This window comes from Salmo salar, chromosome 11 (assembly GCF_965601325.2).
Source record: "Salmo salar chromosome 11, fSalSal1, whole genome shotgun sequence".
NCBI classification, from domain to species: Eukaryota; Metazoa; Chordata; class Actinopteri; order Salmoniformes; family Salmonidae; genus Salmo; species Salmo salar.
In genome coordinates this window covers 32,062,611-32,090,560 of record NC_138301.1, presented here as the reverse complement: position 1 = coordinate 32,090,560, position 27,950 = coordinate 32,062,611, and the positions used below count along the sequence as shown (strand labels likewise).

Below are 27,950 nucleotides of genomic sequence, written 5' to 3'. Positions count from 1 at the left end.
GAATTTGTTGTCCATTCATTGACTCACTAATGACCTAGAACCACACAAATGAGGCATCATGCACCACATTTTTGGAGGGGACACTGATGGCCAAATGTGATTTCTTTCTTGTACATTTTGCGCAAAATGTATGATATTGTGTGTATTTTCATTGTGCTCCATCAGTTGGATGAGCAAATGGCAATGTACCACCCACACCCATAGACCTTGAAGGGACTATATAAGGCTGTTCTATTCCTATTGCTTTTCCTCTGGGGGTCTGACAGAACAGTGTCAATCACAACACAATGAGAGCACAGTCAAGGACCAGGGTGGTCGAACAGTGTCATCACAGCTTAACCAAACAGCAGCCCAACGGATGATGAAACTCACAACTTGCACGGCAATTCTGTGAAAAACTCACTAAGAACAGCACTTGTTCACATGTTATATCAGTAGCATAAACATATCACAGAGAGGTAACCACAGCAAAACGGTCTATTGAATTTAGACTCACATTTGTCCAGTATATATGTCATATGAAGGATCAACAAGCTTGTTGCTGTGGAAGGTCAGTCAGTGTAACCAAACACTTTTATGTTTGGAAAGTGGGAGTGATGGGACTGGATGCCTGAATTTACAGCTCTTTTAAATGTACTTTTAAGGCTGGTGTCATCATTCTGATTGACAGGGTCATATGATACTTTAGCACCACAGGCTGTATCAAGCACTAAGCATGCACGCTGTTTAAGAGAAGAAAAAGCGCAGTCACCCACTGGGCCACATGAAAGACCCTCTGCTGTTTTAGAGGGCACGTTTTCCAATGGTAACCAAGTCACAAACTCGTGGTGGCCTAACTTGCGTAACCCAATTCGTAACATTTGGAGGACAACCAACTCTTAGATGGCCTTGTGGCTTCTGACTAAGCATTGTTCCATATGGATTTATCTCTTCCACAATGCTGGAACGGATATCATCAAAACTCTTTTCTACGGATTCTTTCCCAAATGGAGTTTTCCTTGTGGTGGTGGGGTATTGTACTTAAAATGGTTCGAAGGCTAGTTTTGGGAAATGTGATGTGCTCTTGTGCCTATTTGTAGGCCTGCTATAAATAGGTTTGGCAGGGTACGCATGCTCATGTTTGATTGGAAATTGCACAGTGCCTTGAGCCGGAGAGAGTGGTGGGTCCTTATACAAAGAGACAAAAGGAAAGCTATGAATGGTGAGTTTACCTCAGAGATCTGATGGAAGATAGCTTGTCGATGAATGATGATATAATGGATGTGTTACCAACTGAACATAACAACATTACTTTGAACAAACATCTCTGTGTCTGATATCAGTCTCTATTGTATAAGGCATTACACTACAATTGATGAAGACAATAGAAGTGTTTGCTTTTTTTAAAACATGTTTTCAAGCTCATAAATATTTACCAAAAAAGGGCATCATCTTGATTTTGTATCTTGTTATTAAAAATAACTTAGTGTCATCTTTATCTCTCTTTCAGCTGCTATCGCCCAGATTTAGACCATAACAGATTACAGCCACAGAGGAAAACCTCATTTGTTTGGTGGGTGTACATCATCATCTGCTGCCTTCTCTGAGGAAGTTTCGCCTGGGAATTTAAGTTTGAAAGAGAAACTCTATCTGTTGGAGAATGAGTTCCAGGAGGCTGATGACACGCTCCTACTCTGTGGGGGACGGGAGGTCCAGCTCCCACAATGGAGATGATGTCATAGGGAGTAGCAGAGCCTGCAGCCGCAGCTATCTCTCTGATGTCAGGCCTGAAAACAGGTACACAACCCCTCAGCTCAACACAGGAAATATTACTGTACCTCAACAAGCAACAAGAAAGTTAGAATATGTTTATTACCACATCCCTCTCCTTTCGAAGTGAAGTTTAACCATTGATTCAGCATCATTGCATTATGAAGTCTTAATAATAAAACAATAATCATTGAATTTATAATGCCCTTTTAAATTAAAATGATTGGATGGCTTGGATTGAAATTATTTCTCAGTGTGTTAGTTAGTTATAGATAGTTGTGTTAGTTATATTTACATAACATTTACATTTGAGTCATTTAGCAGACACACTCATCCACTTATAGTGCATTCATCTTAAGGTAACTGGATGATTCAACCACATATCAAAGTCATTGTTGGTTTCCATGGTGTCGTTTACTGCATTTAGGACTGTTTGAATGGCCAGCTGATAGGCAACACTCACTACCGGCTTATAAAAATCTATGACCATGAAGGTCAGCTCTCAGCTCTTTATAAATAAACTGCATCTCACTGCATGAGCCTGTGTAAAGGCAAACCGTCTTCCAAAATGCATCCTACAAATAGAAGAAAAGTTTATGAAAATCCAATCTTGCTATTACTGGGTATGTCTACTTCTGGCCAAGTGCGTGCTGCAAAACTATCAAGTCAAGTGAAAACATGTATTCTTAATTATAATTCTGAAAATATTAATGGTACAGATAGTATCGTCATGTAGTACTTGCTGACGTCACTTCGTGTTTTTCCACTGTCAGTGGTTTGATTTTGTTTCACTGTAGACACTAGGCAATAGTCAGTCAAAATAAAATATCAAATAAACCATGGCCTCAGCAGCTCCCTATCTTAATGATCTGGCTGAGAGACTGAAATAGATGACAACACCAGAAAGAGTGACTAGACCTACACTTAAACACTCTGTTTATGGCCATGATTACAGGCATGACATATCCACCAATTAAGATGTTGCACGCTATGGTGTATGGAGTGATATTAGTTCCTACAGAAATGGAATCTGAATTCAATCATTTTCAATTCAAAATACATTTCTGAATACAAATGCAGTTTTTGTTGGCATTAATGTCACTCAGTAATGAGCCTTCAATACCTGCATTCTGTATTGAAAGCACTATATTCATATAGAGTCATGTACAGTTGAAGTCAGAAGTTTACATACACCTTAGCCAAATACATATAAACTCAGTTTTTCACAATTCCTGACATTTAATCCTAGTAAAAATGATCTGTCTTAGGTCAGTTAGGATCACCACTTAATTTTAAGAATGTGAAATGTCATAATAATAGTAGAGAGAATGATTTATTTCAGCTTTTATTTTTTTCATCACATTCGCAGTGGGTCACAAATTTGGCAGACCCATTTGCGACCATGCTTTAACTTCCTGACTGATGTCTTGAGATGTTGCTTCAATATATCCACATCATTTCCCGTCCTCATGATGCCATCTATTTTGTGAAGTGCTCCAGTCCCTCCTGCAGCAAAGCACCCCCACAACATGATGCTGCCACCCTCGTGCTTCACGGTTGGGATGGTGTTCTTCGGCTTGCAAGCATCCCCCTTTTTCCTCCAAACATAACAATGGTCATTATGACCAAACAGTTCTATTTTTGTTTCATCAGACCAGAGGACATTTCTCCAAAAAGTACGATCTTTGTCCCCATGTGCAGTTGCAAACCGTAGTCTTTTTTATGGCGGTTTTGGAGCAGCCGCTTCTTCCTTGCTGAGCAGCCTTTCAGGTTATGTCGATATAGGACTCGTTTTACTGTGGATATAGATACTTTTGTAACTGTTTCCTCCAGCATCTTCACAAGGTCCTTTGCTGTTGTTCTGGGATTGATTTGCACTTTTCGCACCAAAGTACGTTCATCTCTAGGAAACAGAACGCGTCTCCTTCCTGAGCGGTATGACAGCTGCGTGGTCCCATGGTGTTTATACTTTTATACTATTGTTTGTACAGATGAACTTGCTACCTTTAGGCGCTTGGAAATTGTTCCCAAGGATGAACCAGACTTGTGGAGGTCAACAATTTGTTTTCTGAGGTCTTGACTGATTTCTTTTGATTTTCCCATGATGTCAAGGAAAGAGTCACTGAGTTTGAAGGTAGTCCTTGAAATACATCCACAGGTACACCTCAATTGACTCAAATTATGTTAATTAGCCTATCAACTTAGTGTGTATAAACTTCTGACCCACTGGAATTGTGATATAGTGAATTATAAATTAAATAATCTGTCTATAAACAATTGTTGGAAAAATTACTTGTCATGCACAAAGTAGATGTCCTAATTAACTTGCCAAAACTATAATTTGTTAACAAGAAATTTGTGGAGTGGTTGAAAAACGAGTTTTAATGACTCCAATCTAAGTGTATGTAAACTTCCAACTTCAACTGTATGTCTCATTACTGTAAAATTAATTTCATATGGACTAAAAGATGGGAATTTGATAACCAATTTGAAAACCAATTAAATGTAATAACCAATTAAGGGCATTTGATAACCAATTAAAAGCATGACAATTGGTGATAGTTTATGTGAGAACACTTCTTAGTCCATCTTCATTCATGCCAGAACGCCTATACATTGTGCCTGATAAGCTGCTTCAATTTGCTTCCTCTCTGCATAGCTACTCCAGTCACAGCTATTCTCAATACAGGCCATCAAGGTACTGTCATGTATTTGTTTCATGAAATTCATTTCAACTAACACCTGCACTTGCTATCTTTTAGCTTTTCTTTAGCCTGGCTTATGTTGCCTCACCATCATGACATTGAGGGTGAAAGATGGAACAATGTGTGCTTGGTGAAATATGTTGGCTGATATTTGATTATAGTGATATTGGATTGCACCAGATATTGCATCACAAACTACATAACACCCATTTTGACCTCTGCAATTCTTAAGGGAAGCAAGACAATCCATGGAAATCAAATCACTAGGATATGGAATCACATTACCTTACAGTATGTAGGGTTGAATGTGTTGATAAAAATGTCTTTATATATTTGACAAACTATTGCATTTTATATTCCATATATTTTGGCTCTCTTCTATTGCCTTTATAGAAGATTACATATTTAGAAAATAGCTTTGGCCCAGGTGAGAGACATTTGTTTACATTTGAAAATGTAACTAAGTGTGTTATGCAGGAGCACACTACATTGTGTTATGACACATTTAACGGAGGAGACCCAGCCATCCTTTGAGACGACATTAAAGTCAAGAGCCGTATCTGAAACCTGTAGCATCAAGTTCACCTGTGAGGTGTCAGGTAAACTCTCCTCTGGTGTGTGAGTGGGCGCAATACATTGTTTGTAATAGCTTACATACATTGTTGTTGTACTTGCTAACCACTATTATCTATCTGAACATTGTACAGTAAGTGCGAAATGTAGTCTCTATAACTGTTTCTCTGTTTCTATTTGTCTTCAGGTCACCCCGCTCCAGAAGTGACATGGTATAAAGATGACTTGCAATTGGACAGATACTGTGGACTACCTAAATACAACATTTCCCGCAATGGACAAAACCATTCACTGCACATTTACAAGTATGTATCAAGATCATAATTGTCATTTGTATTGAAGATGTTAAACGTTATCATATTGATGTCAGTTTGGTTTATATTGATGCACACAAATATTATTTTCAAAATTGTGCAGCAACTGTATAATACAAGTATCTATAATTTATTTTCTTTACAGTTGCACTATGGAGGATGCAGCCATCTACCAGGCATCAGCCAGGAACAACAAAGGCATTGTGTCCTGCTCTGGAGTCCTTGAGGTGGGGACAATGAGTGAATACAAGATCCACCAGCAGTACTTCGCCAAAATCAAACTGAAGGCCGAAAACAAACGCAGAGAGCTGGAGGAGCCCAAGCCGTGGCACAAGGAGAACCACGGGTCTCCTGGTAGTCGGCAGGAGACACTGAGGACCATCAGTCCAGACCGGTCCCAGAGGAAGCGACGGTCCTCCATGGACCCCAGCCTCAGTGCCCCCAGCTTTATGGAGGATGAAGTGGTTGAGGAGAGCACTCAGGCTCATGCTGGGGAGGCAGAGGCCAGGCTACATGACACACCTGTGGTGGGAGAAGAAAAACGGGAATCTAACAGGGCTGTGTCTTCCAATGTCAATGGACAGGCAGCCATTACAGAAAATAGCAGCAACAAAGGCCGGACGAATGTTTACGATTCAGTGCAGAAGTCTTTTGCTCCACACACACCAAAAGCATCACTTACCAAGAAGAAGATAAAGATCTCCAATGGAGAGGATAGTGGGATGACGGCTGATAGCCAAGCAGGGAAGAAGCCTGAGGAGAGAGGGATGAGTGAAGAAGGAGAGGTCAGTGTGACACCCTGTCTGGTTGAGTCCTCACCCTCACTGGGGTCATCAGAAGAGGCCCTGGAAGTGGAGAGTGCTGTTGAAACTTCAGCCTCACAGACAGAGAGTGTAAAATACATGAATCAGTCTGACAGAGCCCCACTGAACAACACTGTGTCAGTAATGGAAGAAGTGAAGGTCCAAGTGAAGGAGAAAGTACCTGTACAAACTCCTTCTACTGGGCTCCTCTCTACAGGGGAAACCATCTCAGGGAATAAGAGTCAGAATGCTGCAGTGGCTCAGGTGACCCAAAATGTTGGAAATAACAATATTATGGGGAGTCAGAGTACAGTTCCTCCTGTCACCTCATCACAACCAAGTCCTTCAGCTAAACTAAAACCACAGCCAAGTCCTTCAGCTAAAATACAACCACAACCAAGTCCTCCTTCAGCAAAATCACAACCACAACCAGGTCCTCCTTCAGCGAAATCACAACCACATCAACCAAGTCCTCCTTCAGCGAAATCACAACCACAACCAGGTCCTCCTTCAGCGAAATCACAACCACATCAACCAAGTCCTCCTTCAGCGAAATCACAACCACAACCACGTCAACCAAGTCCTCCTTCAGCGAAATCACAACCACGTCAACCAAGTCCTCCTTCAGCGAAATCACAACCACAACCAGGTCCTCCTTCAGCGAAATCACAACCACGTCAACCAAGTCCTCCTTCAGCGAAATCACAACCACAACCACGTCAACCAAGTCCTCCTTCAGCGAAATCACAACCACGTCAACCAAGTCCTCCTTCTGTGACGTCACAACCACAACCAAGCCCTTCAGCAAAACCACAGCCACAACCAAATCCTCCTTCTACGAAATTCCAACGACAACCACGTCAATCAAGTCCTTCAGTAAAAATACAACCAGGTCCTTCAGTAACACCACACCCACAAACAGATCCTCCTTCTGCGAAACTACAACTACAACCACAACCACAAATACGTCAACCAGGTCCTTCAGAGAAACTCCAAGCAAGTCCTTATGCGAAACCACAACAGAGTCCTTCTGCGAAACTACAACCACAACCACGTCAACCAAGTCCTTCAATGAAATTACAACCACAACCACGTCAACCAAGTCCTTCCCCGAATCTACAACCACAACCAAGTTCCTCTGTCACACCACAACCACAAGCAAGTCCTTCAGTAACAACTCCACAGGTGTTGAGCAACACACCAGAGGACATTAAAACCCATCAAAGCAACGTAACAGACATGGAGGTAGACGATAAGCCTTCTGTCCTGGAACACCTAAACTGCACCACTACTCCCCTAACAGGTCAAACTGAATTCCCGGGGAAGGATTCAGCATCAGTGCTTGAGGTGCTAAACTCAGATACTTATTCCATCCATGGAACTGGAACTGCAGTTGAAGTTGCTGGGGAATCAGTGGAGTCAGTACTAACATCACCCTGTAAGAGCAGCGAGGCTGTCTCTGCCTTGCCTCAGCGTCTGTGTGAACAGTCAGGAGATCAGATGTCTGTGGAGGAAACAAGCACGTGCCTAAAGAATGTGTTTTTGTCTCGGCTGCCTGCGCAGCTGGACGGGGAGGTGAGTGTCTCTGCCCTGTCCCTATGAGCTCATGGAGCGCCTAACGTTTCCAAAACACACCAGCCAGATCAGATCAGTAACACTAGCACCCACAGGGCTATTATTAGACTTTACAAGTATGCCCCTCTCTGTGTGACGAGACGTATGTGTAATGATGCATGTGATGGCACGGACAGCAGGTATATTACCACTGCTACATATCGAATGGCTGAAAACATGAATATAGAAATCACAGAGTACCTCAAGGCTTCTGTTGTGCGTATGATTTGTGCAATAAGGATTTTGAGAGGTCAACAATCTTAGCTTGTTTGACAGTGTGGGGCTTTAAGGCAACTGTGAATGGTCTTGGTGGTGGAAAACACTTGGCATGAGAGTGAAAAGCACAATGGAACAGATGGTACAGCAATGATGCCTTAAAAGGTTTTGGATTGGTCCAGACATAGAGGCAGAGAGCATGATGGGTAATATTTTTGCTATCCTTGAGAGTTGAGCTGCACTGTTATCCTTGTCTTTTAGTTACGCTGTTGGTCGCAGCCATGCAAACAGAGAGGAAGATGATGTCGTTTTTTGTCTCTCATCCAAAAAGTTGTAAATCATTTTAGGCATTGATTATTTTTTCTCTCCAAAGAAGACATTTATGATTTCATACTATTTGGGCTTTTTGAAACACTGCATCCTCTACTGAACCCAAGAAAAGGAAGGTATGGAAACAAAGTACTGTGAAAATAGTGCTGAAACAGACTTCTGTCCACTCTGTTCCATCAAAGCACCCCTTTGAATGATCCACATTACATTGTCTCCTCACTAAACCTAAAAATATTCCATGTTCCATGTCTGTCTGTGCTTAGTCCACTGTCATACACTCCACTGTGAACACTGTGAGAGAGAGAGAGAGAGAGAGACAGGTTATAAAGCACTTTCTTGTTTCAATGAAACCAAAGTAGGCCTACAATAGATTTTTGTACAATGTGAACCTAAGAGCATACTCTTCCTTCTGTACTTGTCATTGTAAATGTTCATGTACTCCCCATTTCAATATAATTAGTCATTTGATTCCTCAAAGGGAATGCACTATTATTTCACACAACACCATATTTTAGTTCTGTGATATTGAAATCAAAATAGATGCAATGTGAATGGTCCTTTCAGTAACTCTGGACTTATCTCATTCACTGATGGAGTGACACATAAGTCACACCGGAGCCAATCCCTCTGGTGCTAATTTCAGCTGACCAATTAGATCTGGTGCTTATTTCAAATGAGTTACATATCTCTTACTGTTATGTTTATCTAAGACTAAAGGAACATGAGCTCAGACCAGGAGTCAATCTCACAACAGATCCACATGCACTCTGCACCTGGTCGAAACATTAGACTACCTCGTCCTGTACTGTGGGACTGCACTGTGTTTGTGAGGATATTGTTCATCTCTGTGGCTCATCAAAGGACCTATTAAGTGAAGTAATAATCATATCATAATCAAAGGAGTGCAGCTTAACAACGCTACACCACCAGTAGCACTATTAGACAGTATTCAAATCTTTCTATCTGAGGGGTTGAACCTGTGTGAATTATAGTGATTTGACTACAAGCCATAGCTGTCAAGTCAAGAACAGTTTGTGAGATAGTAACAGAGTTATAACTGGGAAACAGGATTGCTTCATCCATTGACCAAGTTCCAGTTAGTAAATATGTCTGAGCACTCAGTACTTAACACGAGAGCTCAAAATTGAAACAAGATTAATTTGTTAGATACATTACATGACCAAAAGTATGTGGACACCTACTTGTCGAACATCTCATTCCAAAATCATGGGCATTAATATGGAGTTGGTCCACCCTTTGCTGCTATAACAGCCTCCACTCTTCTGGGAAGGCTTTCCCCTAGATGTTGGAATATTGCTGCGGGGACTTGCGTCCATTAATCTACAAGAGCATTAGTGTGATCAGGCACCTGTCTTGGGTGATTAGGGCTGGCTCGCTGTCGGCGTTCCAATTCATCCCAAAGGTGTTCGATGGAGTTGAGGTCAGGGCTCTGTGCAGGCCAGTCAAGTTCTTCCACACCGATCTCTACAAACCATTTCTGTATGGACCTCTCTTTGTGCACAGGGTATTGTCATGCTGAAACAGGAAAGGGCCTTCCCCAAACTGTTGCCACAAAGTTGGAAGCACAGAATCTAGAATGTCAATCTATGCTGTAGCATTAAGATTTCCATTCACTGAAAATAAGGGGCCTAGCCCGAACCATGAAAATTAGCCCTAGACCATTATTCCTCCTCCACCAAACTTTACAGTTGGCACTAAGCACTCAGACAGGTAGCGTTCTCCTGGCATCCGCCAAACCTAGATTTGTCGTTGGACTGCCAGATGGTGAAGCATGATTCATCATTTCAGAGAACGCGTTTCCACTGATCCAGTGTCCAATGGCAGCGAGCTTTACACCACTCCAGCCGACACTTGGCATTGCGCATGGGGATCTTAGGCTTGTGTGCAGCTGCTCGGCCATGGAAACCCATTTCAGAAAGTTCCAGACGAACAGTTATTGTGCTGACGTTGCTTCCAGAGAGAGTTTGGAACTCGGTAGTGAGTGTTACAACCGAGGACAGACATTTTTTACACGCTACATGCTTCAGTAAGGTCATTCTACTGCCAATGTTTGTCTAGGGAGATTGCATGGCGGTGTGCTCAATTTTATACACCTGTCAGCAACGAGTGTGGCTAAAATAGTCAAATCCACTCATTTGAAGGGGTGTCCATATATATACACTACCGTTCAAAAGTTTGGGGTCACTCCGGGATGCTGGTCTTCTAGGCAAAGTTGCAAAGAAAAACTTATATCTCAGACTGGCCAATAAAAAGAAAAGATTAAGATGGGCAAAAGAACACAGACACTGGACAGAGGAACTCTGCCTAGAAGGCCAGCATCCCGGAGTCGCCTCTTCACTGTTGACATTGAGACTGGTGTTTTGCGGGTACTATTTAATGAAGTTGCCAGTTGAGGACTTGTGAGGTGTCTGTTTCTCAAACTAGACACTCTAATGTACTTATCCTCTTGCTCAGTTGTGCACCGGGGCCCCCCACTCCTCTTTCTATTCTGGTTAGAGACAGTTTGCACTGTTCTGTGAATGGAGTAGTACACAGCGTTGTACGAGATCTTCAGTTTCTTGGCAATTTCTCGCATGGAATAGACTTAATTTCTCAGAACAAGAATAGACTGACGAGTTTCAGAAGAAAGTTCTTTGTTTCTGGCCATTTTGAACCTGTAATCGAACCCACAAATGACGATGCTCCAGATACTCAACTAGTCTAAAAGCCAGTTTTATTGCTTCTTTAATCAGAACAACAGTTTTCAGCTGTGCTAACATAATTGCAAAAGGGTTTTCTAATGATCAATTAGCCTTTTAAAATGATAAACTTGGATTAGCTAACACAACGTGCCATTGGAACACAGGAATGATGGTTGCTGATAATGGGCCTCTGTATGAATACTTACACAATAACAACAAATAATCCAGAAAAACGCATGTCAAAAATGTTATAAATTGATTTGCATTTTAATGAGGGAAATAAGTATTTGACCCCCTCTCAATCAGAAAGATTTCTGGCTCGCAGGTGTCTTTTATACAGGTAACGAGCTGAGATTAGGAGCACACTCTTAAAGGGAGTGCCTCTAATCTCAGCTTGTTACCTGTATAAAAGACACCTGTCCACAGAAGCAATCAATCAATCAGATTCCAAACTCTCCACAATGGCCAAGACCAAAGAGGTCTCCAAGGATGTCAGGGACAAGATTGTAGACCTACACAAGGCTGGAATGGGCTACAAGACCATCACCAAGCAGCTTGGTGAGAAGGTGACAACAGTTGGTGCGATTATTCGCAAATGGAAGAAACACAAAAGAACTGTCAGTCTCCCTCGGCCTTGGGCTCGAATGCAAGATCTCACCTCGTGGAGTTGCAATGATCACGAGAACGGTGAGGAATCAGCCTAGAACTACACTGGAGGATCTTGTCAATGATCTCAAGGCAGCTGGGACCATAGTCACCAAGAAAACAATTGGTAACACACTACGCCGTGAAGGACTGAAATCCTGCAGCGCCCGCAAGGTCCCCCTGCTCAAGAAAGCACATATACATGCCCGTCTGAAATTTGCCAATTAACATCTGAATGATTCAGAGGACAACTGGGTGAATGTGTTGTGGTCAGATGAGACCAAAATGGAGCTCTTTGGCATCAACTCAACTCGCCATGTTTGGAGGAGGAGGAATGCTGCCTATGACCCCAAGAACACCATCTCCACCGTCAAACATGGAGGTGAAAACATTATGCTTTGGGGGTGTTTTTCTGCTAAGGAGACAGGACAACTTCACCGCATCAAAGGGACGATGAACGGGGCCATGTACCATCAAATCTTGGGTGAGAACCTCCTTCCCTCAGCCAGGGCATTGAAAATGGGTTGTAGATGGGTATTCCAGCTTGACAATGACCCAAAACACACGGCCAAGGCAACAAAGGAGTGGCTCAAGAAGAAGCACATTAAGGTCCTGGAGTGGCCTAGCCAGTCTCCAGACCTTAATCCCATAGAAAATCTGTGGAGGGAGCTGAAGGTTCGAGTTGCCAAACGTCAGCCAAGAAACCTTAATGACTTGGAGAAGATCTGCAAAGAGGAGCGAGACAAAATCCCTCCTGAGATGTGTGCAAACCTGGTGGCCAACTACAAGAAACGTCTGCCCTCTGTGATTGCCAACAAGGGTTTTGCCACCAAGTACTAAGTCATGTTTTGCAGAGGGGTCAAATACTTATTTCCCTCATTAAAATGCAAATCATTTTCTAACATTTTTGACATGCGTTTTTCTGGATGTTTTTGTTGTTATTCTGTCTCTCACTGTTCAAATAAACCTACCATTAAAATGATAGACTGATAATTTCTTTGTCAGTGGGCAAACGTACAAAATCAGCAGGGGATCAAATACTTTTTTCCCTCACTGTATAATTACATACTGACATTTTTTTAAAACTAGTAAAGACATCTGCAGGCGACAGAGCTTTGCACATTGTGGATGTGGAATGTATTTCAGTTTGTCAGAGAAAAGATCAAGCCTTTGTTGTTATTTTCGTAGTATTAAACACTTACAGCAGTCTCTTTGGTGACTTGTTCATAAGATAACGCTTTTAAGCTACACCCTGCTTTTTGATGTGTATATAACAATGATGTGTGTTTATGTGTCATGGATATGACTGCAGCAAAGTATTTACAGAATGGATATCTGTCTCTGCTTGTATTGTGCCTCAAGGTTACACAGAACCACAGACAGACAGAGAGAGAGTGGAATGGAACACCTGTCGGGCAAGAACCTGTAATACTAACCATCCGGAGAAAGCTGGACGGACAATCACCTTCGCCACGACAACGTTCTCCATCGTCATCGGACGGAGAAGTCACAGCAAATGCCAACAAACGGTCTCCTACTTTGCACAATCCTCCAAGCCAATCGGCCTCAGACAAAATGACGCAGGGCACACAGGATCATTCCAGGGGATCAAATGAGAGCCATACATTACCTTTTACAGAGCCACTAAAGTCACCCCTGGAAAGCCCGGGTGTTAGTGAGAAAACCTTGGGGTGTAGTGTTTCCTCAGTAGGCCAGCAAGGCCAAGTTGAGATAGCTATAAAAACCGTTGGAGAGACAAAAATACAAGTTGACATTAAAGTACGGGGAAATAATTTGGCTGAGTTACATGCACAGGGAGGCAGTAATGAGAGAAGAACTGACATGGAAACTGTTTATGAAGTTAGCAAAGTTCAGGAAGGTGAAATTAAAAGACTTGAAAAGAAAACCGTTGAAAGTATAGCAGTGTCTGTATGGGATGAGAAGAGTATACCTGTGTTGAAGATAGCAGAATGCCAAGATCTTTCGCTAAAACCCCGCTTTCAGCCTATTATTCCAGATACATCACAGACGGTTGGCACAACAACAAGTGTCCCAAACACAAACATCTCAGAGCAACAAACAAAAGACCCAACACCTGTAGCCAAAGTAATGTCTATTGCCGGGCTTCTAAGGTCACAAATGGAGAAAAGTGCCCCTACAGAAGTAAGTCCAGTGCCACCCATTTCAGATGCACGCATTTCAGTGGCACTTATTTCAGTAGGTACCATTTCAATGCCCCTTATACAAAGTCTAAACACAGACCCACAACTTAAATGTCCCCCATCAACTGACATACAGGATGTGAGAATGCAAAGTCCAGAGTTGAGGATGGATGAGACAGAGTACAGGCAGGAACCTGAGAAAGACACTTGTAAGAAGGAAACCGATAAGTCTGCCAGTTCTATTTCAGCTTCAAATGTACATTATAGATTTAATACCTCTGAATCAGAACGAGTTGAGTCCCCCATAGTTAGTCCTATGACTGAAGCCTCACCTAAAGCTTTTGTAATTCCTCCTATCTCTATTGTTGACATGGATGGCACTTTAGAGAACAGTAATCCTCCTGTATGTATAGTAACGGACATTGAAAGTGTCATGGATACAGACCAGGAGCATCTTTTGGATCATAATGCTGATATTAGTCTGGCTGCGAATAAGGATGGTCAAAAGGAGTCTTCTCTTGTTACTCCAGAGCAGAAGTACTTGGACATTACAGTTCCTCCTACATCCATCTCATCTGTTACCTTCACTGCAGAGAAACAACAAACACTAGAAAATACAGTCAAAGGGATGGATTCTTCACACTCACTGCCTCCAGTGTTCAGCAGTCAACATGGCAGAGACAAAAGGTGTGCTTCTCCCCTTTCGGAGCATTCAACAGAATCTAGTTCACTTCCTAGTGCCACTGAGAACCAAAGTTTTTCTACAAAAAATACAGGATTTACAAACAACATTGCAACACCGACATTGCAACCTGTCAGTGAAAAACGGAGAGACTCTTCACCAGACACTGGTATGATTTTAGGTCTTAGTGAAGCATGCAAACCTGATGTTCCTCAGACTGTACGAAAGTTTGATACCAAGGGTTCCCCAAGTAGTGAGACACAAGGGTCCGTACCTGTTCCCACCATTCCTTTGGATGGCTCTCCATCCAAGGAGGTGAAAGTTGAGGAATATTCAAAGCCAGACTCTTCAACATCTGTCTCAGTCACTGAAAGCAGTACTGGCCTGCTGAAGGGATCAGACAGTGTGTACCCCATGCCCTCAGCCACCCCACAGGAACTGGCCTCCGGCGCTAGACGCAAAATCTTAATCCCGAAACCCAAAGGAGAGGACCCTGAAGCTGTTGCTTCACCCACTGACACCCAGAACCCCCAGAGAGAGGAGGTCCTCAGGATGAGCTCCAGGCTATCCCCAGAGTCCTCCTCTCCCATGTCCCCTGGTCTGTCCCGCAGGTCGCCCCTGCTGCAGCCCCCCAATGGCCAGCGCACCCCTCCAACAGAGAGACGCTCCCCACTGCTCAGTAGGAGGAAGTTGGCTCCAACACCAGAGACCCTCAAACAGAGCCAGGAACCTGCCCTGGAGACAGCCGACACGACCAAGACTGAGGAGAAACCAGCTGAGAAGGACAAGCATAACCCATTCAAAGGTAAACTCCTTTCAAGATATATCAGCTTAGTGTAAAAAAAGGGGTGGCTGATGTTGGCATACTTTTAGAGAGTAGCTAGTCTTATTCAATTAAATGAACCATTGGAGTCAGTGTAGTTTCTTTGGCTAAGCTCCAGTAGGGAGTGCTGTCGAGAGCCTTCGTGCTTCCTCTGTTTGCTTTGACACTGTCACGAGATGGAGCGTCAGTTATAGATATAGAATTAATAGAACTGGCTTGCACCCTCTAAACCTGGCAATTTGACTGGGGATGCCTGTTCTATTCATTCTGTTTCTATGGGGCCAGCTACTTGCCAGGTGGGATTAAATGGAGGCTTAACTGAAATAGTATCCATATTACTTAAAGTTAGGAAGCTGAAACATAAGAAAGTGTTTATCTTTACCTAGTTGTGCCTGTCTGTCGGGAGTCCCTCTCTTACTGGCACTAATCTCTCTCTCTCCCCTCCTCTCTTTATCTCCCCCCCTCTCTCTCCAGCTCCTCAGGTCATCAGGAAGATTAGAGGAGAGCCCTTCTCAGATGCGGCAGGACATCTGAAACTGTGGTGCCAGTTCTTCAACGTTCTTAGTGACTCCACAATTAAGTGGATCAGGGATGAGGTGGAGATCGCTGAGGTTAAAAGAAGGTGAGTCCTCCATGCAGGCTGCCTTGACGTAAAATGCTGTAGCCATAATTTGGAAAATAGTGTTCATAAAAGGGATTCAACAATAAAATAATCATGATCAAAGACGGTTTTCCTGATGGCAACAATGTAAAGGGGTTGTAGAGACACCATGTGGCTGAGAAATTCTTTAGTTAGATCTTTCTGAAACTTTATTGTGCTGTTCTGCATCCCTGACTCCTATGTGTTTCCCAGTGCAGGAGATGAGACTCAGGTAGCGTTGGCTATTGTCCAGACATCCAGCAGAGACTGTGGAGTTTATGGCTGCACCATCACTAATGAATACGGGACAGACACAACAGACTTCCTACTGAGTGTTGACAGTATGTACACTAGTGTCTCAGTTCAATCTCTGAAGTTTGACTTGTTTCAATATGTTATCTCCTATATCTTTATATCTCTTATCTTTCATTCTGTCGACTAGAATCTATTTTTTGGAGTAGTCTCTGGCGTGTTTTATCTCCTATATCCTTCAAGTTCTATTTGTCACATGCACAAGTACAGTGAAATGCTAAACTTGCAAGCCCTTCCCAACAGTGCAGTATTCAATGTCAAAATAGTATAACAAAAAAACTGAAGAAATAAGAAATAAGAGAGGAAGCAAAATAAATTGAAGAATGTAAGTTATATACTGTCACGACTTCCGCCGAAGTCGGTCCCTCTCCTTGTTCGGGCGGCGTTCGGTGGTCGACGTCACCGGCCTTCTAGCCATCGCCAATCCACTTTTCATTTTCCATTTGTTTTGTCTTTGTTTTCTACACACCTGGTTTCAATCCCCCAATTACTTGTTAATTATTTAACCCTCTGTTCCCCCATGTTTGTTTGTGAGTAATTGTTTATAGTTTTGCGGTCCGTATGTGTGGCCTTGTATTTTATTACGACGTGTATTGGGATATATTTGAGTAAAATTGCTTTCATTACTCATTTCTGCTGTCCTGCGCCTGACTCATCTCACCAGCTACACACAGATGCTTTACATATACAGGGTCAATGCCAGTACCACATTTACAATGTGCAGGAATACTGGAGTAGTTAAGGTTGATATGTACATGTAGGCAGGGATCAGGAGAAAGTGACTGGTAGCAGGTTTAATAATAATAGTAAACAATATGGCAGCCGTATAAGTGGAGGGTGGGTGTGTGCATGGTGGTGAGTGTGTGTGGGTGTTAGTGTGGGCGTGTGAGTGTGCAAGAAAGTCAGTGTAGGCGTGATAGGTGGATATACATAAACTGGGCTGAAAAGTGACTGGTAGCAGGAATATATAAATACTTAGCATCTCGCAGGCTCTTATTCTTTCTACTCTGTCTTTTTTGCAGTACTCTCTGGCATGTTTCTGCGTGAGGATCAAGAAGGTAAGATTACATTTGTCTATTATTTGTTAGGATTTAATTGGTGTTCAATACTGTGCAGTCACACCCCATCATTTGCCTTGCGAGGCACCTGATCCCCAAGCTTACATGAATGGTTAGTGCCGTTCAACTAGCCATTCATGTAAGCTTGCAGGATCAGGTGGCTCACGATGCAGCCTCATAATACCACTTCCAGTGCATTATATTTGATGATGTTACTATCTTTCCTCTCTACAGTGGGAGAGGAGATAGAGATGAGTCCACTACTGTTCACCAAGGGCCTGGCTGACTCTGGCATCTGGGGAAGTAAGTTCTTTGGGCGTATCATGATGGAGGAGGCCCATATAGGAGAGGGCTGCTCCCACAAGGCCTGCAGAGTGAAGGTCATCTATGGGCTGGAGCCAGTGTTTGAGTCTGGGACCACATGTTACATCAAGGTGAAGAGCCCCATCGCCTACTACGGAGCCAAGGAGGAGAGCAACCTGGTCGAGAGGAACCTGGCAATCACCCAACAGGTGAAGGGTTTTACTTATTTTACATAAAGTAAATGTTTAAAGAGAATCAATGAAAATTGGGCCAATGTAATTATATTATTGATGTTATGAAAGGAATCACAAAAACATTTAGTCAAAGCTCTGATCCCTAACCCAATTAAAGTTTTTCTGTCTGATCATGAATGCAATCTTCTTTCCAAAAGGAATGTAGAATTCAGAACATCGCTCGTGAATACTGCAAGATCTTTGCTGCGGAATGTAGGGTGATAGGAACCTTTGGAGAAGCGCTGGAGTGAGTGAGATCATCAAAATGATACAAACTTACACATAAAAACAATGTTTTCTCATTATTTCACTACTTTGTTTAGTCTTCTGTCATACCACAGTGTGTGTATGTTCTTGGTTACACAGAGTGATCCCAGTCCACCTTATGTATCGGCCTGCAAATAGCATTCCCTATGCTACGGTGGAGTCTGACCTGAAGGGGGTCTATCTGAGTTACTGTCTGATGGACGCTACAGGCCGGCTGGTCATGAGAACTGGCTCAGAGGCGGCACTGAAGTGTTGTGCTCTGCAGCACTGGATCCTCCAGTGGACCAATGGAAACCTGCTGCTCACTCGGATGGAAGGTACAGTGTCCATAGTCTCGGATGACTAACTCTACCAGGACAATGCTTTGGCTGAATAACAGAACAGGTGAAATTAACTGTAATTGTGATTGTGCTGCAGGTGTTGACTTCAAGATCACAAATGTTGGAATTTCCATCAAATCGAAAGGGTTGGTAGGCCTATAATTTATTCTGTTCTATTTTCTGAACATTGTGTTCTAGAGATATTCATGACTACATAGACCATTTACAATTACAATACTGCAATAACAAACTCTGGCACGAAGCTCTGACAACAAACTGTTCCTTTACTCATCTGCAACATTGAATCTATTGTTATTATTCCAGGTACCAAAGTCTCACGATCACAGAGAACCCCAATGTGTTTGAGCAGTTTGTCTCTCAGCACCAGTGTAACTCCTACTGCGGCCTCCTCAGCCTGAGGTCCCTGAAGACACAGGACTCCCTGCAGACCCCAGCCAAACCCAAGGGCTCCAGGAGCCCCCTGCTCCACAGCAAGATGGGCGGCTCCTCCAGGTATGAACCACTGCCATTGTGCCCTTCAGCAAGGCACTTAAAGGACAACTCCACCCAAAAACTATTGTTTGGTATTTGTTTCATTAGTCTTTTGTTGATATTGTCCCAAAATGTTTTGCATGTCAGCAATCAAGTTTTCAACATGTGTAACATTCAAAATACAGAAATCTGGCCCGATGTAACGGTCGCCGAACAGTCTTGCAGGCAACACACAGCTATGCAAAAGAAAAAAATAAATAAATCCCACAATTCCCAAAACAAACATACTCCTAATTATAGGACCTTCAATCAGAGGCAACGATAAACAGCTGCCTCCAATTGAAGGCCCCAATCCCAAATACCTAAACATAGAATTGAACAGACGTAGAAATATACAAACATAGAACATAGACCAAAACCCCGGAATACATAAATCAAACACCCTTCTACATAAACACACACCCCAAACCATATAAAACAAATACCCCCTGCCACGTCCTGACCAAACAATAATAACAAATAACCCCTTTTCTGGTCAGGACGTGACACCCGAATAATGCATTTTGCATCATATGATGCAAACGCAGCATCAGAGGATGCAAAATGCATCATTCAGGCAATATTTCTGTATTTTGAAAGTTACATATCTTGAAAACTTGATTGCTGACATGCAAAACATGTTGGGACTATATCAATAACGGACTAATGAAACAACTACCAAAAGATAGTTTTAGGATGGAGTTTTCCTTTAACCCCCAAATCCTCTCCATCCAAGGGTGCTGCGCTGTGGCGGACTCTGTAACCTCTCAACGTGTGTGTCTAGGGGTGTTATTAAAAAGGTAGAAGTCGAATTTCTGTGCTAGCCAAATTGATTAATAAAGTACCTATTCTATTCAGTCCCCAGCCCTCCAGGAAGGCCACAGGAAGCCCCCGGCTGATCAGAAAGCCAGCACAGCCAGAGGACAGCAAAGCCACCGCCAAGCACAAGGCCGTTGATGTCCCCAATGTTGTCCGAAGTTAGAATGGCTTCATCGGCCGTAGAAAGCAAGCAACTGCTTTTCTCAATAAAGAGAATAAATGCTGAACCAGATATGGAATTACTGCCAGACTTGTCCTCCCACCTACAGAGCTTTCGGGGAGCTGGGAGCCGGTCTGGGATGAAAGGCTGGTGACCCCTCCTCCAAGCTGTGACTGACAGACAGACAGAAACAGAGACAGACAGACAGACAGACAGACAGACAGACAGACAGACAGACAGACAGACAGACAGACAGACAGACAGACAGACAGACAGACAGACAGACAGACAGACAGACAGACAGACAGACAGACAGACAGACAGACAGACAGACAGACACACACACACACACACACACACACACACACACACACACACACACAGAGCCCTGGGTCCCAAAAGAAAGATGAGATCATAAGGAGAAAGAGAAGGCCAGGTGAAGGAAGAACTTGAATGTTTCCAGAAATGACAGAGGCTTCATCCACATCTTTTAATGAATTCTGTGTTAAAATAAACAATGAAATGCCACCTCGGTTTTAATGGGCATGTCGCCTCTGTTGCCAGAATCGGAGATAATGAAATGAATGACTGCACTAGTATGTCCTTCAAATTATTAAATTACACATTAATTTCACTAATGAATACATTCTTAATTTATTAAGTAGATCACATAAAATTTTAGGCTAAAGCTTTCACATTATACAGGGTAGGCTACCTGGATTCCTATTGCATATTAGTAATAATTCGGAGTAGTAATTCACAAGGTTAGCATGCCAGCTCGATTCAGGTCCCAACAACATGAACATCTAGGGAAAATAAATTTAAAGGGATTGTTGAGGAGTTAAAGGTTATCTTCAATGTTGCACAGTGCTTAGGATAATAATTCTGTTAAGAAAACTATGCCCTAAGAATGTACCATATATTGTATTCCATGACACTGTGAATAAATATGTGGTGCTTTTTATACTGTAAATGTGCAGTGTATGACATTCATAGAAAATGCTCACTGGATGCAATGGCTGTAAATTAAAATGAAATATATTGAAATGAAGCCTCCTATTGACCAGGTGTCAATAGTGTGTTTTTCTGAAGGAATTTTTGAGTGCTATCCTGGAAACCATTTGACATGTAATGTATCTCAGTCATAAATAATGCAGGAAATGTACCACTTGGGTAATGATTTACCTTGACTACATATCCATAATCTATAAGCATTTCATGAATGTGTTATAACAGATCCCAACCACATTATTAAAGGTTAATTCAATATATCCATAGCCTATCTATAACTTAAGTAATGTCATGCTATACAAGAGCTCATATTTAGGTATCTTAATAGATCCTCATTACAATGACAGTATAGGCCCATGACTTACCTTCTGCTTCTTCTTCTCACTTAGCTCTGTCATGACGTTGGCCTGTGGATAAGGTTTATGACCCCCCATAAATACCTTTCTCCCTTCCCTCTCTCTCTGACTCTACTGAAGGACTCTTGAATAGCCTTTGTTAAATATAGAGAGTCTGGGAACATCAAACAAGTGGGGGGAAAGGAACCATATTTTGGTAATAGAACCAGTTGAAAATATGCGTTGGTACTTAATGATGTCAATTCAGGTTGTCATCTGAGACATTATGACTGATGACAGGATGACATAAACTGTATCTGGGAAAGTCGACACATTCTAGTTATCAGATTCACATGGAATTGTTGTGCAATTTAAATGTTTGAATATGAAACTATTTGTGAAAAGATTAAATGTAATTTTAGCTTCCAAATGAGAGAATTGGGTTTTCATAAGGTTAGAGCCCTGCTCAATCAGTGGCCCGCCCCTGTGAAGAGACATGGGTTATAAACTATGAAACACACCCTTCTCTCCCTCCACTATATAAGCCCATGACAAAAATGTAACCTCCTGTTCCCGAGGACGATAGGACGATGGTCCATACGTTAAAAAGGACTAACATGTCAACTACAGAACTATGCCAACCTCAGCGTGAGCTTTGGTTGTGAATGGTATGAACTTTGAACTCTTATTCACTAAAGAAGTGAGACCTCCTAGCCGTTGAGTTAGCAACAGCAGCTGTAAACGTGGGCTAGGAAAGGACGGACTACGTATCCAGTCTAACACACAACGAAGATACTACAACGTATCCAATTTACCACCAGAGACATTCTTCGGAGGACAGGAAGATCTCTGTTGGCCAACACCGCCAGCATCTACGACCAACCTACCGAAGCGCAGCTCAGAGTAAATATTTATTGCATTTTCCTTTTCCAAATGGGCGGTAATTTAGAATGCATAAAATACTGTATTTACGATAGCACAGCTCCTCCCTTTGTTCCTCAGTCTTCCCACTCTTTCATTCAAGCCCAACCCCCTCTCTTTGTGTAACAAGCCATCATACAGGTTCCGTCCACCAGGGATGTTTTCTGTATGACATTTTGCATTCTGAGGATATGTAATTCTGTGTGATTAGTTAGGTATTTAGGAAATAAATAATTTAACCCAATTTTGTATTGCTGATTCAACTTGTTAGCCAGGGTTCGTGAAGATAACCAAGAATTTACAACTTTCAGATGAGACTGAAATAAGGTGACGATTAATATTGACTGCTATTGATGTAAAATATTACTAGGTCTTTAAGAGTTTATTCGGAAGATAACAGCTCTATAAACACTCTTTCGTGGTGCCCCGACTTTCTAGTTGATTACATTTACATGATTAGCTCAATCAGGTAATATTAATTACAGAGAAAGGATTTTATAGAATAGCATGTCATATCACTTAATCCGGCATAGCCAAAGACACGACAGCTCAATTGTACATGAAGATCCCGAAAGGCTTGAATCCTAAAGGTACATTTTACGGAACAAATTATGTAGTTGAGGGTAAAGGTGTCCCACTTCACCAAACCCATGGTTCGAATCATATTGAGGTTTTGGGGTTACGGTTCAGTTTCGGTACAGCGGAAAAAATAGATTTCAACAGTTACTGCAGTTTTAATTTGTGTTTATTTGGGAAAATACGCTAAATTAAAAAGCACCCTATTGTCACGGTTGTCGCTGGGAAAGGAGGACCAAAATGCAGCAGAAATAAGTGTACTCATCCTCTTTATTAAATAAAGGATGAAAACTGAAAACAACAAACACGTACAGTGCGGGGAGCGGGAACAGGACGAGTCGGACTGGGCTGACGCACTTGAAGCCTGGTGCGTGGTGCTGGTACTGGACGTGCCAGACTGGGAACACGCACCTCCAGGCTAGTGCGGGGAGCGGGAACAGGACGAGTCGGACTGGGCTGACGCACTTCCGGGTCCGCACGAGAGACAGGGACTGGAAACCCCAAACAACAACAAAAAATCCCCCTAAACTAAAGGGAGGGAAGGGAGGGTGGCTGCCGTCACCGACGGCACTTGTGCTACACCCCCCCTCCCCAACCCACCTATGCAGGTGGTGGTTCAGGCTCCGGCCTATTGTCCTCCAGAGTGCCGACCGACCCGATCAGCCTCGGACCGTAGGCAGACTCCCCCTGCTCCGGATCATGGGCAGACCTCCTCCTCTCCACCCTGTATGCAGACTCATAAATTATACAGTTAATCAAAATTCCTTTTAAATTGTCAGGCTTACTCAGTTCAGGGTTGCTGCTAAACTCCCTTGGTTTTGGGTCATTGGCAGACTCTGGGCAGATGGGCCACTCTGGCTGATCCTGACCGATGGGCCGCTCTGGCTGATCCTGGCCGATGGGCCGCTCTGGCTGATCCTGGCCGACGGGCCGCTCTGGCTTATCCGGGCAGACGGGCCGCTCTGGCGACTCCGGGCTGACGGGCAGCTCTGGCGACTCCGGGCTGACGGGCAGCTCTGGCGACTCCTGACTGACGGGCAGCTCTGGCGACTCCTGACTGACGGGCAGCTCTGGCGTCTCCGGGCAGACGGGCCGCTCTGGCGACTCCGGGCTGACGGGCCGCTCTGGCGACTCCTGGCTGACGGGCAGCTCTGGCGACTCCTGACTGACGGGCCGCTCTGGCGACTCCTGACTGACGGGCCGCTCTGGCGACTCCTGACTGACGGGCCGCTCTGGCGACTCCTGACTGACGGGCCGCTCTGGCGACTCCTGACTGACGGGCAGCTCTGGCGACTCCTGACTGACGGGCAGCTCTGGCGACTCCTGACTGACGGGCAGCTCTGGCGACTCCTGACTGACGGGCAGCTCTGGCGACTCCTGACTGACGGGCAGCTCTGGCGACTCCTGACTGACGGGCAGCTCTGGCGACTCCTGACTGAGCCGACGCACTGGAAGCCTGGTGCGTGGTGCTGGTACTGGGGTTATCAGCCTGGGAACACGCACCTCCAGGCTAGTGCGGGGAGCGGGAACAGGACGAGTTGGACTGGGCTGACGCACTTCAAGCCTGGTGCGTGGTGCTGGTACTGGACGTGCCAGACTGGGTACACGCACCTCCAGGCTAGTGCGGGGAGCGGGAACAGGACGAGTCGGACTGGGCTGACGCACTTGAAGCCTGGTGCGTGGTGCTGGTACTGGACGTGCCAGACTGGGAACACGCACCTCCAGGCTAGTGCGGGGAGCGGGAACAGGACGAGTCAGACTGGGCTGACGCACTTCCGGGTCCACACGAGAGACAGGAACTGGAAACCCAGGGCTATGGAGGCGCACAGGCGGTCTTGATCTTACCTCCTGCACAACCCGTCCTGACTGGATGGAACTAGTAGCCCTGTACGAGCAGGGTGCTAGTACAGGGCGAACTGGGCTGTGCAGGGGCCTGATGGTTGCCGTGCGTAGAGCGGGAGTAGGGTAGCCTGGTCCTAGGAGGCGTACCGGCGACCAGACGCGCTGCGCAGGCATCCTCCTACCAGGCTGGATGCCCACTCTAGCACGGCATCTGCGAGGGGCTGGAATAACTCGCACCGGACTGTGCGTGCGTATGGGCGAGATTGTGCGCACTTCAGCAAAACACGGCGCCCTCCACTCCATACGCTTCTCCATATTAACACGGGGAGCTGGCTTAGGGCTCACCCTTGGCCCAGCCAAACTACCCGTGTGCCCCCCCCAAAAAATTATTGGGGGTGCCTCTCGTGCTTTATCGGCGCGTACAAGGCCTCGTACCTCCGCCTCTCCGCCTTGGCTGCCTCGATTTCCTCCCGTGGGCGACGGTATTCCCCAGCCTGGTGACAAGGTCCAGCCCTGTCCAGAACTTCCTCCCAGGTCCATTTCTTCCACCAGTCCATCTCGAAATCCCCTTGCTCCCTATTCTGCTGCTTGGTCCATTTGTGGTGGGAGATTCTGTCGCGGTTGTCGCTGGGAAAGGAGGACCAAAATGCAGCAGAAATAAGTGTACTCATCCTCTTTATTAAATAAAGAAGGAAAACTGAAAACAACAAACACGTACACTGAAACACTACGACAAAATAACAGTCTGGCAAGGCACACGGCTAAACACAGAACAATCTCCCACAAAATACAAACACAAACACACCCTAATATATGGGACTCTCAATCAAAGGCAAATAGACCACACCTGCCTTCAATTGAGCGTCTCCACCCCAATTACCTAAACATAGAACCAGACTCACTAGACTAAACATAGAATTACATGAATATCAAACAGTGCCCAAAAACCCCAGAATACATAAATCAAATGCCCTTCTAGAAAAACACCACCCCGAACCACATAAAACAAATACCCTCTGCCAAGTCCTGACCAAACTACAATAACAATTAACCCTTATACTGGCCAGGACGTGACACCTATTTGTGGCCAAAGTCCAGTTTCTGTGACATCATTCACAATGTTTCTGGCATTGTCTGTTGTGACAGGGATTGTTAGGTTGGGCCTCAAATAGAGGTCTAAAAAGTTGGACACGATCTGAAATTAGACTTGGGGCTTTCCCACCCGGAGTAATATGCATACATAAATGTTTCAATTCAGAGACCCGCTCCGAATGGACCTGAGGACGTGGTCGGATCTGAGTGAGGGAAGTAGCAGAAAAATATATTTGTAAGCTACTTTAATCAGAGCTGATTAACTGCAAAGGAGAGCAGACGGAAGAGGGGCCTTGCAGAGTGTGTACTTTGAGTGAGTGAAACAGGAGCAAGGAGGGAGGGAGAGGCAGCAACCAACCGAGCTGACTTGTGCTAGTAGACTAACTTCTAGCTTTTCATAGCTAGGTTATTTATCTCCCAATATGATTACGTAGTACCTGTCTTGACTGCATCAACACGAGAGAAGCTAGTTGGCTAAGATAGGTAACTACCCCTTACAAAAATGAATTTGTTGCTGCAAACTTCCAACAAGTTTGTGGAAACTTTTCTGCAAACTAAATAGTGCGCAACAAAATGTTGCCAGAAGTTTGCAAAAGTGTGCCACTAGTGGTGAATCTGCAGCAAACCTTTGGCAACAATAATATTTACTACCACTAGTGGCAAACAGTTGATGACCAATCAAGGGGATTAGAAACATCTGTTGGAAATTGGAAACCAAGCTATCTAGCTAGCTACAGTACCTACCAACATTGTCTGGTGAGTGTCTAACTTATTAATTAAACTTTAAAATTCTATTAGCTAAATGATGCCTAGTTAGCAATGTCATGTTTTATCAGATAGAGTGAAACATTTGTTGATACCAGTTTCATTCTGTCGGCGCCACTGACTGACTGGCTAGCGCTTAGCTAGCTAACGTTAGCTATCTGTCACGTTCTGACCAGTAAAGGGGTTATTTGTTATTGTAGTTTGGTCAGGACGTGACAGGGGGGGTATTTGTTTTATGTGGTTCGGGGTTTGTTAGTATATGTGTTTATGTAGAGGGGTGTTTGGTTAGAGTATTCCAGGGTTTTTGGGTTATGTTCTATATTTAAATTTCTATGCTCTGTCTATGTTGTGTATTTCTTTGTTGGCCTGGTATGGCTCTCAATCAGGAACAGCTGTACATCGTTGTTGCTGATTGAGAGTCATACTTAGGTAGCCTGTTTTCACTTGTCCCTTTGTGGGAAGTTGTTGTTGCATAGCTGTGTGTTAAGCCTGCAATCCTGTTCGTTTGATCGTTTTCTTGTTTTGTTTGTTACGTGTTCAAATAAAGTCACTATGAGCACTCAACCCGCTGCGCCTTGGTCCACTACGTACAACGACCGTTACACTATCATATTTGTGCACAATTCATATGATTGGTAGCTAACTAATGTTTCGTTTTTTTTAGGTGAACACATTGTTGTCTTTTAATAACAATATGCATGTCAATACAGTGCATTCGGAAAGTATTTAGACCCCTTCACTTTTTCCACATTTTGTTATTTTGCAGCCTTATTCTAAAATCGATTAAATAAATAAAAAATACTCATCACTCTACACACAATACCCGATAATGACAAAGTGAAAACAGGTTTTTAGAATTTTTTTTAAAAAGTATTCAGACCCTTTGCTATGAGACTCGAAATTGAGCTCAGGTGCATCCTGTTTCCTTTGATCATCCTTGAGATGTTTCTACAACTTGATTGGAGTCACCTGTGGTAAATTCAATTGATTGGACATGATTTGGAAAGGGACACACCTGTCTTTATAATGTCCCACAGTTGACAGTGCAAAAACCAAGCCATGAGGTTGAAGGAATTGTCTGTAGAGCTCAGAGAAGATTGTGTCGAGGCAAAGATCTGGGGAAGGGTACCAAAAGATTTCTGCAGCATTGAAGGTCCCCAAAAACACAGTGGCCTCCATCATTCTTAAATGGAAGAAGTTCTGAACCACCAAGACTCTTCCTAGAGTTGGCCGCCCAGCTAAACTGAGCAATCAGGGGAGAAGTGCCTTGGTCAGGGAGGTGACCAAGAACCTGATGGTCACTTTGACAGAGCTCCAGAGTTCTTCTGTGGAGATGGAAGAACCTCCCAGAAGGATAACCATTTCTGTGGCACTCCACAGGCCTTTATGGTAGAGTGGCCAGATGGAAGCCACTCCTCAGTACCTACCTGGCCGGCCAACCGGACCT

General features: G+C 43.8%; 1 protein-coding gene across 1 annotated transcript; it reads left to right on the top strand.

Moving 5' to 3' along the window:
- The first annotated feature begins 789 nt into the window (after positions 1-789).
- Positions 790-20,934, top strand: LOC106562444 (alpha-protein kinase 3). Its single transcript, XM_014127335.3, has 15 exons — positions 790-1,201; positions 1,490-1,776; positions 4,932-5,053; positions 5,215-5,332; positions 5,487-7,719; positions 13,014-15,300; positions 15,793-15,940; positions 16,172-16,299; positions 17,293-17,328; positions 17,563-17,840; positions 18,023-18,111; positions 18,231-18,448; positions 18,549-18,597; positions 18,776-18,964; positions 19,841-20,934. Exons 2-15 carry the CDS (start codon positions 1,640-1,642, stop codon positions 19,962-19,964), a joined length of 6,156 nt encoding a protein of 2,051 aa, XP_013982810.3. The 5' UTR covers positions 790-1,201; positions 1,490-1,639; the 3' UTR covers positions 19,965-20,934.
- The last annotated feature ends 7,016 nt before the right edge of the window (positions 20,935-27,950 follow it).

Bases quoted from the DNA above. Each gene is read 5' to 3' on its own strand.
- LOC106562444 (XM_014127335.3), top strand. From the start codon at position 1,640: ATGAGTTCCAGGAGGCTGATGACACGCTCCTACTCTGTGGGGGACGGG. The intron at 15,301-15,792 runs GTAAACTCCTTT...CTCTCTCTCCAG, and splicing joins CAAGCATAACCCATTCAAAG to CTCCTCAGGTCATCAGGAAG. The intron at 16,300-17,292 runs GTATGTACACTA...TCTTTTTTGCAG, and splicing joins CTTCCTACTGAGTGTTGACA to TACTCTCTGGCATGTTTCTG.